General features: G+C 43.2%; 1 protein-coding gene across 1 annotated transcript in view; it reads left to right on the top strand.

Annotated features, from left to right (window-relative positions):
- LOC142566232 (cell adhesion molecule Dscam1-like) overlaps positions 1-16,191 on the top strand; it is a 706,104-nt gene that overhangs the window by 617,020 nt on the left and 72,893 nt on the right. The window contains exon 12 of the mRNA XM_075677073.1: positions 4,043-4,216. Coding sequence (XP_075533188.1) covers positions 4,043-4,216 — 174 coding nt within the window. The remainder of the gene's footprint in view (positions 1-4,042; positions 4,217-16,191) is intronic.

Below are 16,191 nucleotides of genomic sequence, written 5' to 3' on the forward strand. Positions count from 1 at the left end.
GCAGATATCAGCGGAAAACGCTCAGAGCGAACATCCGCCTGCTTCGCTTCGATGCGGCTCGTATCCACAGTTGCAGAGCGAGTGTCGACACTTGTAGGTGGACCTCACAGTAAACAGTTAGTTCACTCAATAAGATAGTTTGTGCCCCGTCGTCCGAGGCGGTGCTGGTACGTTGAGAATTATTAACTGAACGTTATAACTAATTAAATCTAGGGCTTCGAATAATGGCTTCGGTTTCTAACGGCTTAATCAGCTTAGCTCGCTATTTCCCACCCAAGTCCAAACGCTTCCGAGCTGCGATCTGTCACTTAGCTGCAGGCCAGCAGAGGCCCTCGAATCTGGAACTGAATTCACAAAGCTTCTCGCTCGTAAGTGCTCTTTGCCATCGGCTGGCCACCTTCGCTAATGATATGCCCAGCATCAGGATTGGCTGGAATTTTCTCATAAAACGTAAGAGGTTATTGTGGATACTATATATATATATATATATATATATATATATATATATATATATATATATATATATATATATATATATATATATATATATATATATATATATATATATATGCGTGTTTGTGTGTGTGTGTGTGTGTGTGTGTGTGTGTGTGTGTGTGTCAGTACGCATTCTGCGCATTCAGTTAATTACAAATACCTACTTTACTTGTGTGTTCTGCTATAACGAACTGCCGACTGCTAGCGCGAACCATCATGGCACCGTCTCAGAGCTTTTGGAAACCGCTGCTGTTACAAAAAATGAGCCATTCGTATAATTAGGAACCCGCCTTATCTCCGACACGGATCACGATTGCAAAAAAAAAAGCCAGGGATAGCGAGCGTCGAGTTTTAGCCTGCTCTCGGTTATTGTTGTTGTCGTAAGCGCATAATAATTAGGACAGATTATGTGCTCCGCTCATGCTTTGTCTCAATTATTGCGAGTTTACAGTTAAACCTTGGCGAATGCAGCTTTGCGAGAAAAGCTATAGAATCACCTAAGGTACCCGTAATGGCAAATACTGGAAAGGTAACAGATGCCGCGGAGATATTGTAGAACACATTCTCAAATGGAACCACTCCATATTTAGCAATGAACTTCAGAGACACTGTGGTGCATGCATAGTGTTGAAACGCCGACATTTTGCCTTTATCATTTACTTAGAGCATTCCCAATAAAATTTGCGCATTATATTTGCTGTTTTTTGTGTATCTCTTGCATAAGAGGATTTGAAGCTTCCTCTCTCTCTGTCTCTCTCTCTGCCCTCACTTTCTTATGTTGTTTGGTGGAAAGGGTAAAAAAATGTGTGCGCGTAGACGTTATACTCTTAGTATTGCTATGACCACAATACAGTATCTTCTGAAAGCCTAACAGCATAACCACCTTGATATTATAAAATTTCTGCCGATAAAACGCACGAAATCGGCATTATGGGAGTCGTTTTTGTGTTCGCGTGCAAAGTATTAGCGCGGCCCAGAACGACATACAGCCAGCATTTAGGTTTCAGAAGCGGTCCCTAAGGTTTACAGAAATCTCAGCAACTGATCGCTACGTCCTGCGGGCCAATAAAGTCAATTAGCCTCCATATATGCGTTCTCGCAATTCTGTAAACAATATCCTAGCCCGCATTGTGGTCGCTTTGTTCCTAGACTAATCGGGTGACTTTTTTTTTTTCCACAGGACTTAGGCCTACTTCTGTCTCGCGCCCGCTTTGTGGACCTTAACGGTTTTGCCGCCAAAAGTATAGCGCCCGGTGCGTTCTGACGCAATTGACCGGGACAAAAAAAATACAAAAAACTACAATAATCTGTATAATCTGTTTTCAAAAACTCTCGTAATTATTCTATACGGTTTGACTAAACCTTCGGAGCGCGTTTTTCCTTGTTAGCTGCAACGTGTCAACAGTACGTGACTGTGAACCACAAGAGGCTGACCACGTAGCGGGTTTCGGCTTCGTCCGAGTGTCCGCAGGGCGGCCTAATAATGGGCTCTAATACAGTCGCTGTGCGGATTCGCGCTCTGAGGTGGAGCTCCGTTCGTTCCTCTGATTGCGAAACCCCGTTCGCAGCCACGGCTGCACTGCGCCAATTTTGAGACGCACTACGAGCGCTACAGGGCGGCATAAAAACGGGAGATGTCCAGGGGCCAGGAGCGGTGCTCGTCGGGAGAGCTCTGAGTCGATTTTTTTTTTTCTACTTTTCCGTCAGGAAAATCTATACTGCAGTCTCGCGACAGCACCAGATTAGGCTGACGGCGGAAAAGGTTGCGAAAGTGAATGTCAGCACATCGCGCTCAACGCTTGCCACAAGACCTGAACGCGGCTTTGACTGCGGCTTGATGGGAGAGTACTTGCTCAAGTAGCCGGGTAATTGCCGGGTAGCGTAAATGCAACCTATATGATGATGATGATAATAATAATAATAAATAATTGCAGCGTCGCACTCATGGAAGTTCTTAAAGAAGCGCGGACACCAAATTCTCCCGTGATTATGTTTTAGTCTTGAGTAATAGCATCTAGGGGACCATAATAGCGGCCATCATATGCAGGATCGTGTGCCCAGTAATATAATATGAAACGATTTCCATCGCCCGATTTCGGATGTTAAAAATCCCGCCAGCATGGGCGGGTGACCTTTGAGGGACGTAAATCGTGAATACCCGACCTAACGGAGTTCACGTGAACCACCAAAGCGCTGACGACTACGAACTCAGCCGTCGTCTGCTCAATTTCACACGTTCGTCGACGCCGGAGCTATAGGCGGGAGGCGTGCACTTGCGTCTCCCGGCCGTGCTTCGACAAACTCACGTGCAGCCGCTCTGAAAGTATGTCGCCACCAGCGTCTTCAACGTCACACTCTTCTGCTCTCAACCATGACATTTTCATGGTGGCTATCGCAACGAATCTGGAGAAGGAAGGCATGTCTATAGACTTTGAAATTAAATTAGGTTACCCTCTAGGGGGAAAGGGGCGTCTGCTGTCACTCATACTTCGCGAAAGAAAGCGTTGACCGTAGGCATGCAAAGCTTATGCTATAGTCAATTTTACCTCTAAATTTGGTGTTTACACTCCTTTAAGTGCCCAGCAAAGCGGCGTTGGCTGACTTTAACAGGGAGGGAGTTCCCCTGAATCAGCGGAGCCTTTATTCATTGGTTATGCTATATTTACTTCATGTGGTCACTGTAATGGCTATATATATATATATAGTCATGTTGATTAAAATGCGGCATGGATGCAGAACCTTGCATAACGATACCAGCGTCCCCATAAGCAAAATATGCTCTGTGGTGAGTCCTCAGTTCATTAAATCTTCTCGGCTCAATTATAAAACTGCTTTTTATAGTTCCAAGGGACACAACTGTACAACGTTTTCAAGTGGCGTATTGCGAACAGCGATGAAGTACACAGCACAACGACACAAAAAGAACGTGAGGAGAGAAGTCTAAACAAAGTGGTCGATCGTAAAATAAAGAAGTAATCTAGGTTGTGTGCAAGCCAGCAAACTTGCACGGCGCAATTGTTCATAACTGCGTAGGATGTCGGCACGGAATCTTTAAATGTATACATTCAGTTCGCATTTGCATCATACTGCATATCACTTTGTAGACAAAAGTGTGAACGTTTACCACGTGTAGAGAGAATGTAAAATTTTCAACTGGTTTTGGAGGTGCGCGAGCCTGCACCATTACAAGAACATTCCATGCAACAGGTGAAAGCAGACTTCATGGGGTCCGTCTCGAGCTAAAATATATCTCAAGATTTCGGCTGACCAGTACAGAAGCTTAACACAGAAAAAGCCCCAACGTGTTTACTTTGCGTGGTCTGCTTACAGAGAGCTTTGCGAACTGATACCCGTCTTCGGCGTTGCACGCACGCAGAAACTCGGCGCCCACAATGGGACGACGCGCTCAGGTGTGTTGTGTTTCTCGCTAAAGTCCTGTCCCTGCATCGCTTTGCACAACTGTGTTGATTATATTGCTGTGTTAAGAGAACATCATGTGACGTGTATCGTTCCTAATGTTCGTCTCGATTTTTCTTTTGTTCACCAGGTGGCGAGCTGCGCGAGTTTCACAGCATCGTGAGTAGCCCGCACATCCACGTGCTGGAGAACGGCTCGCTGACCATCGTGTCCGTAGTGAGCGAGGACAGGGGACGCTACCTGTGCGAGGCCTCCAACGGCGTCGGCCCTGCAATCAGCACCACCGTCACGCTGACGGTCAACAGTGAGTGGCCCTCCGTTGGCTTTGTAATCGACCCACTTAGGTGCTAGTGGTCACGCTGCCAATCCAAATTATCTTACTTCTCCGTCTTCTGCGCTGCGAGAACGCTTTTATCTGAAATGGGTGGCATTTGTGCGTTTTTTTTGTTTTCTTCTTCTTACGGGCCCTTACAGACGAAATAAGCCTTAAATGACAGCAGAAGATCACATAGGTGCAGTGACATAAGCTGCCGGAAAGCCATACCCGCTGCAGGCTTTCCCCGTATCCTCATTTCACTTCACTTCTAAAGGGAAGTCAAGGGAACTGAACTCGTGTCGAACTCATTTTCCCTCACGTCTATAGTTACGTAAAGGGAGCTTTGTTCTATTGTTCTACTATTGCACCCTAAATCACGAGCTGAATTCGCAAAGCTTTTGGTTCGTAAGTTCTGTTTACTATTCAGAGACTGATTTCTCTAATGATAATCGCGTTGCTAGCCTTTTTAGAAGGCGACGCTTCCTAACTTATTTTGTTGACCTTCTACTTTCTGTGCACTATTTCGTATTTGAGCCCTCGAGTATTTGAGCCCTTTTTCTTATGCTTGATCACCTGGCTTGTTTTAATATTGCCATATTTATACATGCCTTGTTACCTTGAGTTTTGCCTACTTTCTCCGTTTTTTTTTTTTTAGCTATACTCTCTACCAGGCTTGCGTTCTGTTTATTGTTATATACGTACTTGCGTTGTTACCTTTTATTCTCTAGCATTCTGATTAGGTGTCCCATCCCCTATGTAATGGCCTCCGTTGGGCTCTTAAGGTAAACCAATGAAATAGAAATAATGATATGTAGAATTTGACGATTGCCTTCCACCGGCTTTTACGAACAATTCTAGCAGAGGAACCTCTATGGGAATAGGAGCCCATGTGCCCGGAAGTCAAAAAAATTATGCAAAGAAAAAAAGAAGTGAGGCGCGCAGACAGGACACAAGAGTAGAGAAGTGGACAACACGAACGCCGACTATCAACTGAAGGGAGCACTGAGGCGAAAAAAGAAAGAAGACACAAAACTCATCTGCGCATGCTCAGGAATGGTAACACCACGTGTCAGTCGGGTACACGTGCCGGTCTACGTGAGAGAGAACTGTTAAGGCACTTAATCTCTTCCTTATGTAAAGTAATCGAAGGCTGACTCACGCACGCACTTCCACCATTATAGATATGCCATGCCTCTACCATAAGACGCGTATCTTCATTCTTATGCCTGTACAATATCGCGCATTCATCTAACTCTGGCGTGCAGTTACAATCTCGGCAATGTAGCGAAAGATTAGAAGGCGATCCACCGGTTAACGACCTTTTATGTTCCATTAGCCTCTGATTGATACACCGTCCCGTTTGCCCTACGTAGAACTGGCCACAGCTAAGGGGAATTTTATAAACCACACCCATACGACAGTCAGTAAAACTGTTGTTCTTATTGTGCTTCACTGGACAAATATCTGTTCGTTTTTTGCCTTTTACCAGCTCCTTTTTATTCTGTACGGCAGCGCATATCTTACCTAGCTTATTGGGAGCAGTGAAAGCAACATTAACATCATATCTACTTGCAACTTTTTTAAGCCTGTGCGACACTGAATGAATATACGGAATAGCCACTACTCTTTTTTTGCTATTACTACTTTCTATAATCACGTCCGTCCCTCTCGAAACCGACTTCTTTAGCTGCTCAGCCACAGTGGCCACTGCTACACTAGGATAACCTGCTTCTAATAGGCGCCGGACCTGCGCATTAAAACTGGCACTCATTTTGTGCATGCAGGATCTGGTGAGGGAAGACTTAAGGCACGACATGGCAATTCCGTTTTTTTACTACTTTGGAATGCTTGGATTGAAAGTTTAGCAACGGCTTCGAAGATCTTGGGGAGTACTGCCAACAAAAATGATTTTGTTCGAAGATCAAGGAAAGGTCAAGAAACTGAATTACGCGTCGCTGAGGAAATTCCTTGGTAAACTTTAATCCTCCCCCATAAAGTTTAAATTGCTCACTTACTGAGGTAGCAGCGGAATCGAATTCTTCCCTATTGCAGAAAATCAAGTAATCATCAACGTAACGAAATATCTTGATAACGCTATCACCTAAGGCTTTCTCTAAGCAGTTGTCAACCTTACTCAGGTAAATGTTGCTAAGAATAGGGGCAACCTTTGAGCCAATACAAATGCCTGATTTCTGCAGAAAGGCGCCATCTCTCCACCCAATCAGTGTCAACTTCAAGTACACTGAAAGAATTTCTAGAAAAGCTCCCGCGGAAACACCGCATCTGTCAATAAAAGCCGACTCTTGCACTTGTTCTTTAATGCACTCATTTACGGAATTTAGCAACCTGCCTCAGTGCTCCCTTCAGTTGATAGTCGGCGTTCGTGTTGTCCACTTGTCTACTCTTGTGTCCTGTCTGCACGCCTCACTTCTTTTTTGCATAATGAATCCTTACCAACTAGCTGAGCTTTCTGTCGTTCTAAGTCACAAAAAGCTCTTGCGGCAGAATTGTCCGTAAGGGAACATTCTAACGAATCCTGTGGCTGGACACATTGTTAACGAAGGCTGCCAGCCAATGACAAAAAGCACTTGCGAACGAAGAGCTTTGCGACGTTTGTCATATATGTCTTACTGAGCTGTCTCCGCACAGTTGGCGATGCGCTTAAAATGACTTGACCGAACAAGGTCAGCATTTAGCGAAAACATTAGTCTTTCCGAAACACAAAATTCGCGATATTCTATTAAAGATAAAGTAAACCGAAAATCACCTATATGACGACAGTTTTAGCATAAGAACTCTTTTGCGAGCACAAGTCCTCAATGTCAGAATCAGTGTAAACTATCTCCGCCCCATTAAAGATGAATCATAATGCGTAAAGTTGAGCTGTCACCCCGCGTCTATCACTGCAAACCTCATTCGCTTTATTGCTATATTTTTTTAATATCCTTATCCAAGTCGCATAATGTTATATTGAGATTTACTGATGGCTGCGAACCAGTCAAGGTGTTTTACACAGCAGGAGTCGAATTCACAAAGCTTTTCGTTGGTACGTTCTCCTTGCCATTAACCAGCCACCTTCGCTAATAATACGTCGAGCGTCAGGATTGGCTGGAATTTGCACTTGAGAACAATTCTAGCATAAGAGCTCTTTGTGAAACCGGGCCCAATTTTTCCTCACAATCCTTCAGTCTAGGCAGGCGTCCGCAAAAAATGACTTGCATCACAGCTGTTCGTAAGAGTGCGACTAGATGCTAGTCGATCACGATGGCGGAAATTCAATTAACGAAAGCTCATGGGAGTTGTTAAACAGCAGTTACTGGCAAAACTTTTGGGGAATTCAACCCTGCATCTTAATAGAATCAAAATAAAACTTTGACTTTGACTTTCAGCGGGTGCACACACTTTAACCAGTTTTGTGAACGATGGTTACATAGAATATAACTTTCTTTCATTTAATTATTGTTCGGCAAACGTAGCAACGTTGTGGTGACTGCTGAATTCTCTCCGTGGTCACGCGTAATATAATTCTTAATACGCAAGTGCTCTTGAGATCACTGAAGCGAAGTTTTATTGTGTTTTATGACTTCTTGCAAGGAAGCTAACCCTGTAATACAGAGTGCTGATAAAATACAGCACTTCTGGGCCCGTATTCACGAGAATGTTATCTTGCTAAAATTGTTCTCAAGAAGAGACGGCAGTCAATCGTGATGTCGGACATATCATTAACGAAGGCGGACTTTCAATGGCATAACTCACTTAAGAGGAAGCTTTAGCTCGGGTGCTCCTATCTAAATACATGTAAAAGGAGAATTCGTTTTTCTCGGCAACCACAGCACCAAATTTGAGAAGGTTTGTTGCATTTAAAAGAAAAACTTAAAACCTAGTGACTGTTGGTTTCGGATTTTTGATTTAGGTCGTCAATTTCTTATTAAAAATTGGCAAAAATCAAAAATTTTCAAAAAACGAAACTATCAAGTTTACAAGTCTGTGACTCGGCAACGAAAATATATAATACAATTCCGTGAATTGCATCTAATAGTACATCTAAAGCGGACCAAATTGATATGTTACACATGAATCTAAAAAAAATAGTAATTTGGAAATATAGCTTTTGCGGAACCCTCGAACACAACGGAAGAAATTCTCGTAAGATATAAAATGACGTATCGAATTTGTCCGCTTTCTATGATTTAATAGATTCCGTTTACAGAACCGCGATATCTTTTTTTATGCAGATCTATGGGTCTGTAAACTTTGTGCTTCTGTTTTTTCAAACTTTCGAATTTATGAAAATATTTTTAACAAAATTCAGGCCCTAAATCGAAATTCCGCTACCAACAGTCACTAGAATTTAACTTTTTCTCTTAAATGCAACAAATTTCATTAAAATCGGTCCAGGGGTTATCTCAGAAAAACGTTTTTGCGTTTTACATGTATTTGAATAGGCCGCGTCAGAGTTGGGCCCGAGCTAAAGCTTCCTCTTAAGAACAAAGCGCTTCGTAAATTCGTCCCCAAGTAGCTGCTTGAGCGAGGGGGTTACGATATCCGAAGCCTGAAATTATCCCTTCCACCCCGAACATTCGAAACACGACCTCTCCGATAGCACAAAGGAATGTTGTCACAAGAGCATCGAGGACTTCTATATAGGCCAGGCAGTTCGTTCTGAAATCTGTTTACTATCTAATAACAACATAACCAGCTGTAAATGGTGGAGCTTTCGTATATCTTAGATTTTTGTTGTTTTCACGAGAAAATCTGACGGCAGGACTCCCGCCTGCTAAGCAAAAGGAAAGTTAAAGATCTCAAAACTTACTTTTTACACTTGTCCGTTATAAGCACAAAGTATTAAAAGGAAGCTCCTCGGACGTATCCTGTCGTCTTCAAGAATAATGTCAAATGCTCAGACAATTCTTGGTTGCGATTCACTTTGTTATATGGCCGGTGCAATGGCCCCGAATATTACCCATTTCTTCTGTTTAACATTCTTTCGCTCATTCTCGTTCGACACAAGCAATTACAAGCGCAAACACAAGATCGTTTGCCTCGAGCAAAGTCAAGCACATGTGACGCCCCCATGCGGCTGTAATTACGCTGTTCCCCTGTTCAGGTTGAGCTCCTGCGAAGCGTGCTCCTCCTTATGCAAGCTTTAATTGCGGAAAAGCCTCAGTCGTGTGGGCGCAGCCCCGTCGATAAACGAGTACTTCGTACGAACAGCAAAGAAACAAGGCATGAGGAGGGCAGACTTGGTTTGCTTCCAGCGTCACCCGGTGAATACACGTCACTTGATTACTTTTAATTCGCTGCACCTGCCGCCTGGCATGGTAATGCTGTTTTGCTTTCTTGTCACACTCGTCGAATCAGTGAGTTATTTGTGAGCTTCGTCCGCCATTGCGCGCTGACTGAGATTTTCTCCGCTAACTTCTTTACTGCTAATGATAATCTTCCATTTTTCATTGGTATGCATAGTGTTTCTGCATAGAAAACTGCGACAATTCATATACAATAAAACATGAATAGTTTTATAAGCATGCGCAGAAGTTGCCATCTGGCGTTTCTAACAGTTGTGTAACCGGCGCACAATACCTTGCTGAAAAAAGAGGTGCACTTGTTTCTACTATAATATTTTGGTTTTGTCTGCAATCATTACGGATTCTTCATGATACGCGGTGAGAGGAGACCAATGAATGAATGAATGAATGAATTTATTTCAATAAATATACAAGTTTATGGAGGATATAAGGAAAAAAGTTACAAAAGAGCAACTTGACTAGTCCTTAAGCCTTCTAGTGACTGCAGCAGCAGAAACCAAACACAAAGCAAAAAAAGGGAGGGTAAGCGAGAAAGAACAAAACAAAAACAATAAACGTTCTCATACAAGTGTTATTCTCATACAACAGCAAATAGCAATAGAAAAAACACATAACTCAATAAAAAGAACGCCTATTTATACAGAGACTAAAGGCTAATAGGCGCCAAAGTAACTTATTAACTTGTTTTTACTGCAAGAAAAAACATCAATACCATCGTTCATTAACTCATTTAATAATTGCGGTAAAGTGTATGAAAGCTTTTGTTTCGCATAGTTGGTACGTGGGTATGGCACAAACCAATATTCCGGAAATCTTGCAGCATAATAGCTTCTATTTCGTGTCAAGTTGGCTGTAGACCTGGCGTGGTTAATGATTTTCTGGCACTCCTTACCGCATGTTAACGCTAAGCGAAAACTGAAGAGATCAGGAGCTTTTTCAATAATAAATTAGTTGGAAAGTCAAATGGCACATTGCACACAACACGAATAGCTCTCTTTTGCAGACGAAAAATACGGTTAATATTAGTGGCAGATGTTGTGCCCCAAACCAGGCAGCCGTAATTTAGGTGGCAAAGAAATAAAGAGTTATAGAGCAGAAGTTTTACCTTCTGTGGAATCTGTTTAATAGTGAAAAGAAGACCTGAAACTTGAGAAAGCTTGTTTGCTAAAAAATTAGTATGACAGTTCCAAGACATGTCATGATCAAAGAAAACACCTAAGGTTTTAATGGAATTCACAAGCATGATTTTTGAAGAGCCAAGTTTAATGTCATCGTTCAGGACATGAAACAAAATTGCTTTAGTTTTTGCTGTGTTGATTTTCAACCCATTTTCGACAGACCAAGTATGTAATTTTTTAAGCACACAATTCGCAGCTGTAAGCAGTGTTACAGCATTACTTGAGGAAAACAACGCGGTTACATCATCAGCATATAAAATAAACTTGGTGTTGAAATCTACATGAACAATATCATTAATAAAGATATTAAAGAGAAGAGGACCTAAAATGCTACCCTGCGGAACGCCAATATGCACTGGTCTAACTTGGGATGAAATGTTATTAATTTGCACAAATTGGCATCTATGACACAGATACGACCTAATCAAGTCTAAAGCGATGCCACGAATACCATAGCGATTCATTTTATGTAACAGAAGCTTGTGGTTAATACAATCAAAGGCCTTGCAAATGCCTAGAGTAAGAAGGCCTTTATCAAAATTACCTAAAATGAATTCTTTTTGCTGAAGCAGGGCAAGTTGAGTAGACCTCTTTTTACGAAAGGCAAACTGACAATCGGTGAAAAAGTTTTTGCTTTCGAGGAAATCAGAAATGCGTTGAAAAATAAGTTTTTCTAAACCTTTCGAAAATACGGGGAGAATAGAAATTGGTCTATAATTTGTCAACAATTTCCTATCTCATTTCTTGAATAAAGCCAAAACTTTTGCAGTTTGCATCTGACGTGGGAATACACCGGAAGAAAGGCAGACATTGTAGACGTGCATTATTACAGGCGCAATTAAATCTAAGACGTATTTCACAGATTTTATCTGAATATCATTGACATCACAAACGCTGCTGTTATTGAGTTCACTGAACTTGCATATTATTTCAGATACGTTCGTTGGACGCAGAAAAACTGAATCGGAGCAATCAACGGATAAGCAACGACTAGCATTCATGTTGATGCATGCACTTGCAACTCTGGTAAAGTAATTATTTAACGTGTCAGGCAAAAACACGTCTGGAACTACATTGCCATTTTCCAAAATACCTGCTGGAGGCTGATAATCAGGCACACGATTGAACAAAACGTTGGCCCGCTTCCACAATTTCTGGCTGTCATTCCAGCAGGATTGAAAGTATTCGAGATGATAGCGGTCTTTAGCGCGGCGCAGTTCGTTTGTTAATTGGTACCGAAATGATTTAAAAACCTGCAGGTCATGTGGATTCCGGATTTTAATGAACTTATTATATAATTTTATTTTAACCTTGATGTTACGCAGCAATTCTGTCGCGATCCAGGGTTTGCGGATTTTCGAAGAACGCGAAGGCTTGGTACGAAGTGGGAAATGTTTTTTTATAGCAAGCCCGAAAAGTGTGAAAGATTGTTCCATAGACAGCATCTGCATTATCCGCACCAAAAACATCCCCTTAGTTAATCAGCCGTATTTCATTTCCGAACTGTGCAAGCTGGTGCATTGTAATTGGTTGATAAGTGAAGTTACACTTGTTTTCTCTTTTATTATTACGGATGAGACTTAGGAAGATGGGCATGTGGTCGCTTAAACCATACGTGAAAACACCGGCTTTTATGTCAGCTTGGGGAAAGTTTGTCAGAAAAAGGTCAATACAGGTAGATGTGTTAGCTGGAATCGAATACAGGATGTGGTAGTTGGAATCGAGATAGTATTATGACAGCAATATGCTTGCAAGAAAAGCAAAAAGTCACAACTCGCTGCGGTATCAGTCAACACGTCAATGTTGAAATCGCCACCGAAAACAACTGTACATTGTAGATCATGTGCATATGAAAATAAGTTCTCCAAAAATGACAAGAATCGCTCGAAATTCCCATTGGGTGGACGGTAGAATACAGAAAAAAAATAGTTCGTGTGTGCAGCACAGATAAGACTTCACAGTCTTCCGTCAAGAGGCAAAATTCATCGATGCAATTTACTGAAAGGTTACCTTGCACAAGCATGCTAACACCACCTCCACGCGAACTGGTTCTGGACCTAGTAAAACATTGATAGCTCGGAAGGCACCATGGGGTAGAGTGTTGGTCATACCACGTCTCAGAGAACATTATGAAATCGAACTGAAATTTGAGGCTTGCAAAGAAAAAATCAAGTTCATCTTTTTTATTTCTAGCAGACTGGCAGTTTAGGTGAAAACATTTAATCGCCAGACTAAATAGTAATAACGCAACAACCCAGATGTTCATTTTTCAGCGCCAATCGACCTCTTGCGATGTTTATTTTCTTTCTTTCTTTTAGTTTGCCTGCCTTGAAACTGTTTGAAAAATTCGTTGAGAGCCACCTATGCTCGATATCCGTGCATCCGCCCAAGTCACTTTCGCGAAATAAGTTATTACCATTCAGTGAAGTAGTTGGGCAGCTTCCCGATAGAGCGTGTTGCAAGCGCAGCGGGCGGCTGTTTCACATAAGCTGCACATGAGCGATTAGAGCACGGTTGACGCGAAGCACAGGCGGTTCTGCGCTCGCGCTTTGCGTCGCCGCCGAGCATTGGCGAACGACACGCTTGCGTCCAGCGCAGCGCGCGAAAGGCGGTCGCTGAGGCGAGCGCAAGTCGTAAGCGTCCTTCTCGCGCGGCCGCATCTCTCGTGCAGGTTATTAGAGGCGTCGGTGCTCAAATGACGCTTCACGCGTCATTGCTCCAATGAATGAAGCCAAGCAAGCAGCTCGACGGACGCGACAAACGAGCGATGTGTACAAAGTTGGGGAAGGGCGCGCATAGAAACACATGTGGGACAAAACTAGCGAGCGTCTGCGATGGCGCGAGCGGTGGCGGCTGGTATGCGACGCGTGGCCTCGCCGCGGAACAGCCCGGCTGCGCACGGGCCTCCGTTGAAACACGAACTACTTCGGCGGCAATAGGCGCGGCGAAAATGTCGGGAGGGCGAGCGGCGGGCGAAGGAAGGGGGCGGATAGTGTTCTCTGTCCCCGCGAGTCCATAAATCAAGACCAATGACGAAAGCACAGCGCCGTGCTGCTTGCCCCTGGCCAGGAGAAAAATGATGGCTCCCCTCCGCCGTTTTCTCCATTCATTCTCAATATCCCTTTGAAACGCAAACGCTGCCCTTCCCTTCTGCCCCCTCCTCCGTTTTCTCTTGCGGTTGCTCTTGCTTTCAGCCCTCGCTCGCTCTTTCTCCTTTCTGTCTTTCCTGGGAGCCAATATAAGCCGCACTGACTTCACGATGGTGTCGTTCTTAAATTCAGCGCGCGCACTCTTCAAGTTTGACGCGGAGCTGACGCAAGCTGTGTTTCCCCTCCACTACGTCGGTCCGAAGAGAGCGGGACGACACAAGGTCGAGCACGCGCAAGGCCGGTGGCTGCACAGTTGTGCGCGACAATACTCGTAGATGCAACCTGAAAGGTGCATTTCGCTTTTGCGTTAATTAGTATTATTGCGATAACAATTATATGGACGCTCCAAGCGAACTTGTGCGATCGTCATCGCCGTAAGGTTCCGTATATATTTAGGCATGTGTATGCTATATGACATGCCATGCTATATGCTCCACGCCTTTTTCCCCCCCTCTCTCTCTCCGTGCTGTATGACATGCGATATATGCAAGCTATACTGCGACATCATTCTATCACTAATGTTGCTCAGACCGGATCTTACATTCCTGACAAAATTATTCCTCCAAATTTCGGCAATGACAGCCCAGAAACAAATGTCACGAAACAAAACACCGACAGCGTGTGCTGTTTATCTTAAATTTTCTCAGACTGAAGTATTAAACATGCGAAACAATAAAAGAGCTCAAACCTGAAAATGATGCAATTTATTGCTTAGCTGTGCACTCCCTCCACGATCGGCCCAGCAAAGAGGTTTGAAACATACCCGATGGGGAAAAGTTGTGATAAAGTCACTACGAAAGACGTGGCTTTAATTAATAAACAGAAATGAAATTGTCCGGTGGCAGGATTCATACAGAGGACAACCTAGCACAACAGCTCATTTTTACTTAGTCAGCTTACGTTTACTTCAATTCATGGTGCCACTACAACTCACTTCGTATAATATTCTAATATGTTGAAATCGCATTCATTGCTCCGCCCTTATGGCGAAACTGTGAGATTTTTCTTTTCGTCGTAAAGCTAACTGTCGACTTGAGTCGCTGCTGTATTGGTCAGGTGAGAGTAAATGTTTAGTAACTGGCAGTAAATAACTGCGGTAGATAACTGGCAGCTGAGCTCAATTTCCGCCGCGCAAGCACTCAAATTTGTCTTGCCAGCCAAAGAATCCAGACCCACCGGCCGAACACTGTTTCACTTGCTCACGTCCCTCATCACGAACTTGAGATTATTTTCTTCTCTTTCCTTTCTTGTCTTTTTTTTTTTCATTTCATATTCCCAAGTTGTGCATGGACTGTAAAAGCCTCCATATCGGAGGGCAGGAGCCTGGAAAACTGGACCAGTTGGCAGGTGTTCAAAAAGCGAAAACGGAACAAATAGAGAAAAATGAAAATCGGACGCTCATTTTGTCATCTTTTTTGTACCCACCGCTGTAGTTAAGTTCCCATAGCGTTTGGCTGCTGAGTACAAGGTAACGTGTTCAACTCCTGGCCATGGTGGCCGCATTCCAACGAGGGTAAAAACGATCGTGTACAGAGGTTCTCATTTTTTTTTTTTTGCACGTTAAAAAACCACAAGAGCTAAGGATTAATCATGCCACTACAGTGCTCCCCATCACAAACTGCGCAATTTATTTTTTTATGCTGCGTATTCCGTTTACGCTATGCACCAGAATATCGAAGCGGTCAGGATTAATGTAAACGATGCACTGTTCTCTAACGTTCACAAAACTGCCAGTATAATGTTTCTTTCTCTATCCCTATTTTTTACCCTTTCTGCTCCCGTACCTGTGTTAAAGGCCCGCTTTAAACCTGAACCGGTAGATTTAGTGAGAAAACAGACTCCTGGCATCCCCGTTATTCCATTTTCCTTCTGGAGGAACAAGAATAATAACTTCCCTGCTGCTCCCTGGCGTCTTTGTTCAGATAAAACAGTTTGGCTACGTTTTTTCTTTAAACGACATTCGAAAACCGAGCTTCGCATCAATTCCCTTTTCCCGTCGTTGTATCCCTCGCAGACCCGAGAATCATCATTCTGGTTCACTGATGTGGTAGATGTGCGGAAGAATCGCCTTAATCTCTAGCATCTCCTTTTCAACGCACAATAAAAAACGGCCTTCTAAATTCACCGAGTCGTTATGTGGCTCTATAAATCTCTTCGGTGCGTGAAAAAGAAAAGTCAATAAATTTATTTTTAAAAAAACTGATGAAGCCAAGTAAGCCCGTTTATGAACGGAAACACGTCTTAAATAAATAGAAAACAGGGAGAAGGGTGCGCAGGCGAATTGTCTTGGCATAGCAGTAAATCAAGCCAAGAGCAGAAAACTCAAT

The sequence above is a fragment of the Dermacentor variabilis genome, unplaced genomic scaffold (assembly GCF_050947875.1).
Source record: "Dermacentor variabilis isolate Ectoservices unplaced genomic scaffold, ASM5094787v1 scaffold_12, whole genome shotgun sequence".
In the NCBI taxonomy this organism is placed as follows: Eukaryota; Metazoa; Arthropoda; class Arachnida; order Ixodida; family Ixodidae; genus Dermacentor; species Dermacentor variabilis.